Genomic DNA, 4,640 nt, shown 5'->3' on the forward strand with positions numbered 1-4,640 from the left:
TTCGATGAAACTGTGAGTGACTGGCAGTCTTATGAAGAAAGGTTGACGTCCTTTTTTCTGATCAACAAAATACCTGACGACCTCAAGGTGCATGCTTTTTTAAGCGTTATTGGGCCTAAAACGTACAGTCTCTTGAAGTCTTTGACGGCACCTGCCAAACCGTCAGAAAACACGCTAGAGCAACTAACCCAATTGCTGCGAAACCAGCTGTCACCGAGAGTATCAGTGATTGGAGAACGAGCGAAATTCCATCGCCGTAGTCAGTTGGAACACGAGAGTATCGCACAATATGTAGCGGAGCTCAGGAAGCTCTCTCAAACCTGTGAATTTGGCGGTTTCCTAGATGAGTCGCTGAGAGATCGGTTCGTGTGCGGTTTGTTCCGTGCGGACATACAGCGGTATTTGTTTGCAGAGGATAAAACGTTGACATTTCAAAAAGCCGTTGAACGCGCACTCGCGTTAGAAGAAGCTAAAAAAAATGTGCAGGAGGCGCACGCAAAAGAAAGGAGCGATGACTTGCACAAGATGAGTACCGAAGATTCCGCGAAAAGGAAACAGTCGTTCGAGTGTTATCGCTGTGGCTCTGATAAGCATTTCGCCCGGGCGTGTCCGCACATTGCAGATAAGTGCATGAATTGCGGCAAGAAGGGTCACGTTCAGCGTGCATGTCGGAGTGCCAAGAAGAAGACTGTTGGCGGAAAGAAGTGGGTCCGGACTCTTCAAAGCGACGACACATTCAACGTCAAGATGCTGTCACCGCAAAGCCGGCGACCCATCACCGTCGACGTGGAAGTTCAAGGAACTTCCTTGAGCATGGAATTGGACACGGGAGCCACGGTGTCCATAATACCGAAGCAGCAGTTCAAGAAATTTCAGCCTCCTTTGAAGCTTGAACCCACCGAGCTACGCCTCAAGACTTACACCGGGGAAGTCGTGCAACCCTGCGGTTTCGTCAAAGCGTCCGTAAGATACAAGGGTCAAGAGGACGTTCTACCCCTCTACGTAGTTGACCACAATGGCCCGCCTCTTTTGGGCCGCGAGTGGCTCACACGTCTTCGTCTGGACTGGGACAACATCTGCGGCGTACACAAGCTGTCGGACTCTCATCGGTCTGATGCAAGCAAGAAGTACGAGGCACGCCTAAAAGAACTTCAAGCCAAGTACAGCCGCATCTTCGACGGCACCCTTGGCAAGATAGAAGGTGAGCGAGCCACTTTATTTTTGAAAGAGCAACGTCCGAAGTTCCTCAAAGCGAGAAACGTGCCTTACGCACTCCGGTCGGCCGTAGAGGAAGAGTTGCAGAAGCTTGAACAAATGGGCGTCATTACGCAAGTGTCAACCAGTGAGTTTGCTACGCCTATTGTACCGGTAGTTAAAAAGGACGGCACCATACGTGTGTGCGGGGATTACAAAACAACGTTGAACCCTATCCTAGACACGGAGCAGTACCCCCTGCCCAAACTTGAGGAAATACTAGCTGCGCTCGCCGGAGGCAAATACTTTTCCAAGCTAGATCTTAGCAGGGCATACCAGCAGGTAGAGATGTCGGAGGACTCAAAAAAACTTCTCACACTAAACACGCACAAAGGGCTTTTTGCGGTGAACAGACTCCCTTTCGGAGTAGCGTCTGCGCCCGCGTTGTTCCAGCGCATTATGGACAACATACTTAAAGGACTACCGGGTGTCATATGCTACCTTGACGATATTCTCGTCACGGGAGCAACCGCTGAAGAACACCTCAGGAACCTTGAAGCCGTGTTTTGTACACTTCAGCAGAAAGGTGTTCGCGTCAAGCGTGAAAAATGTGAATTTTTCAAAGAAAGCCTGCAGTATCTGGGGCACATTATCAGCGAGACCGGCGTCAAGCCAAGCGAGGAAAAAGTTCAAGCGTTGCTGCATGCCCCAGCGCCTACTAACATCGCACAGTTGCGTTCACTGCTTGGACTGATAAATTACTATGGAAAATTCACGCCACGGCTAGCAACGCTGGCAAAGCCTTTCTACAGGTTACTACAGAAGGATGCTCCCTGGTGCTGGAATCGGAAATGTCAAGATGCCTTCCAAGCCATCAAGGAAATCTTGTCTTCGACGGAGGTGCTGGCACACTACGACCCGGCACGCCCGCTGCAGCTATCCTGCGATGCGTCTGCGTATGGTCTCGGCGCTGTGCTGTCGCACGTCATGAAAGATGGCACGGTAAGGCCAATTGCCTACGCTTCCCGAACATTATCAAAGGCTGAGGAAAACTATAGCCAGATTGAAAAGGAGGCGCTCGCCCTAATCTTTGGCGTCAAGAAATTCCACTTCTACATTTATGGTCGGGAGTTTACGTTGATTACTGATCATAAACCTTTGCAAGCGATCCTTGGGCCAAAGAGTGGGATCCCGGCAATAGCCGCCGCAAGACTGCAGAGGTGGGCGGTAACTCTGTCAGCCTACAAGTATAAACTTGCCTACAGGACGTCCGCAGAGAACGCGGACGCGGACTGTTTTTCACGACTTCCGTTGCAGTCCACAGAAGTAGACGACAGTCACGACGAGACGTTTTATACGCTGCGATTGGCATCTCTACCAGTCACCAGTAGGGACATCGCGCGTCATACAGAGCGTGATCCCGTCCTCAGCTTGGTCCTAGACTTCACCAAGAAGGGATGGCCATCACATCTTGATGATAAAGTGTTGAAGCCCTATTTTGACAGACGCAGGGAACTCACAGTCCACGAGCGGTGCCTGATGCATGGAATGAGAGTCGTCGTGCCCCCGAAACTTCAACAGCTGGTCCTGGAGGAGCTACACCAGGGACACCCAGGAATAGTGCGGAGCAAAGCACTCGCCCGAAGCTACGTATGGTGGCCCTCCTTGGAAACGGACTTGGAGAACCAAGTGAGACACTGCACGGCATGCCAACAGCAGCGCCACATGCCAGAAAAGGCACCATTGCACCCTTGGTCATGGCCGACACAACCGTGGTCACGGGTACATGTAGATTTTGCGGGCCCTCTTCGCGGTCGTATGCTACTAGTCATTGTAGACGCGCATTCTAAATGGCCGGAGGTTTTTGTCATGACGTCTACCACCGCAGAAGCGACGATAACAAAACTGCGCGATTTATTCGCTCGGTATGGGGCACCAGAAGCTCTGGTTAGTGACAACGGTGCGCAGTTTACATCGTCCGAGTTTAAAGAGTTCCTTAAAGAACAGGCAGTTCGACAGGTTCTCACTTCTGCATATCACCCCAGCAGCAATGGACTCGCAGAGAGATTTGTGCAAACCCTAAAGAACGCACTACGAAAAGGCCCTGCAACTGAAAGTATGGAGGAAACCTTGTCAAAGTTCTTAATGACATATCGCAACACTCCGCATGCGACGACTCAAGAAACCCCATCTTTTCTTTTTTTGGGTCGTCGGCCACGAACACGGTTGGATGCACTGAAGCCGGCTCTGGATCGTACTATCCGAGCACGTCAGTTTGAACAGACTTCACGGCGCAGGGGTGCTAACAGTGTGTTCGAAGTGAACGATGAAGTGTTCGTGCGTAATTTCAGGAGCGGCCCCACATGGTTCCACGCAACAGTACTGCAGCGGACGGGACCAGTGTCCTACGTGGTCAAGGTGCGGACACCGGATGGACTCCGTACTTGGAGGCGACACAAGGACCACCTGCGCTCAGCGTCTACTGCAGTGACAGCGCCGTCCCTTGTGGGGGAGGACGATACCGACACCATCTATCCTGCGTCTGAAGCCGACGTACCACCTCCGTCTACTGTCTCCGCAAGACAAACGGTGCCCGTCACCCCCACTAACGCTGCGCCTCGGCGATACCCACAACGCCAGAGAAGACCCCCCGATCGCTATGAAGCCTCATGACGTTCCAAATTGCGGTGGAGGAAGTGCTAGAGGCCGCTGCCGTTGCTATCAGCAGTACGCATAGTACTGACGTCACCGGGCGCTCTATAAGAAGAGCACCGTCATACGCGCAGCCAGATCGCTGCCGGCCTCTGCGGAAATAAAGCTGTTTCGCAGTCCTTCCTTCGTCTGGCCACTCCTTGCACTGCAGACATAACAGTAAGTGCGCGCCGGACTTAAATGTTTTTCTGACTGTCGTTCTGGACATTCGGCGGATGAGGTCATGAGCAGGAACGTTAACATAGCGTTCCATCTTCTGGACTTTGGCCTTACCGGCACATTTCATTTTCGGTATTGGTTTTCAGAATGCGCAAATGTGCAGTGATGCATTGCACCGATATGATATGTGCCGGCATCAGAGTTCTGATCCGACATGTCACCAGGGGTGACGAAAACAGGAGCTAGCGGCGGCCAAGTGACAAGTCTCCGGGCATCAACTTCAAAAAGCGCCAATGTGCTGGATCTTGGTATTGCGGAGGAACTGTCGCGATGAAGATCGGAAACGACACCTGCAAAAAGAACTGTCTGTCTTTAATGGAACGTGGCGAGGTCGTTAAGCAGAATGAACCAACCTAAGAAGAAACATCACTAAAAACTCAGAGGGGAAATAGTGTAGCGGTGCTGCCGAGGCGCGTGCTAGAACCCACCGAGGACGACGACGAAGCGCGTGCAGACGGCGCGTGACACACTTCGAATTGGGTCTGATTTGGTTATGGACGTCCTTTTGTAAATTA

At 51.9% G+C, this 4,640-nt stretch overlaps 1 protein-coding gene across 3 annotated transcripts; it reads left to right on the forward strand.

The window, feature by feature from the left end:
• The first annotated feature begins 501 nt into the window (after positions 1-501).
• LOC120849110 (uncharacterized protein K02A2.6) lies at positions 502-4,025 on the forward strand. 3 transcript variants are annotated; one of them, XM_040504880.2, is made up of 3 exons: positions 502-2,196; positions 2,700-2,883; positions 3,546-4,025. In XM_040504880.2, exons 1-3 carry the CDS (start codon positions 526-528, stop codon positions 3,683-3,685), a joined length of 1,995 nt encoding a protein of 664 aa, XP_040360814.1. In that variant the 5' UTR covers positions 502-525; the 3' UTR covers positions 3,686-4,025. The 3 variants fall into 3 exon arrangements, with proteins under 3 accessions (XP_040360814.1, XP_040360813.1, XP_042150397.1); XM_040504879.2 differs by having other exon boundaries at positions 502-2,883; XM_042294463.1 differs by having other exon boundaries at positions 502-1,201; positions 1,982-4,025.
• The last annotated feature ends 615 nt before the right edge of the window (positions 4,026-4,640 follow it).

Source organism: Ixodes scapularis, unplaced genomic scaffold, assembly GCF_016920785.2.
Source record: "Ixodes scapularis isolate PalLabHiFi unplaced genomic scaffold, ASM1692078v2 PGA_scaffold6__148_contigs__length_123643588, whole genome shotgun sequence".
Lineage (NCBI taxonomy): Eukaryota > Metazoa > Arthropoda > Arachnida > Ixodida > Ixodidae > Ixodes > Ixodes scapularis.

What these genes read in the sequence shown, in the direction of transcription:
- LOC120849110 (XM_042294463.1), top strand. Translation starts at nt 526, where the DNA reads ATGAGTACCGAAGATTCCGCGAAAAGGAAACAGTCGTTCGAGTGTTAT. An exon ending in CACCCTTGGCAAGATAGAAG is followed by an intron (nt 1,202 to 1,981) that starts GTGAGCGAGCCA and finishes CGCCACGGCTAG; the next exon opens with CAACGCTGGCAAAGCCTTTC.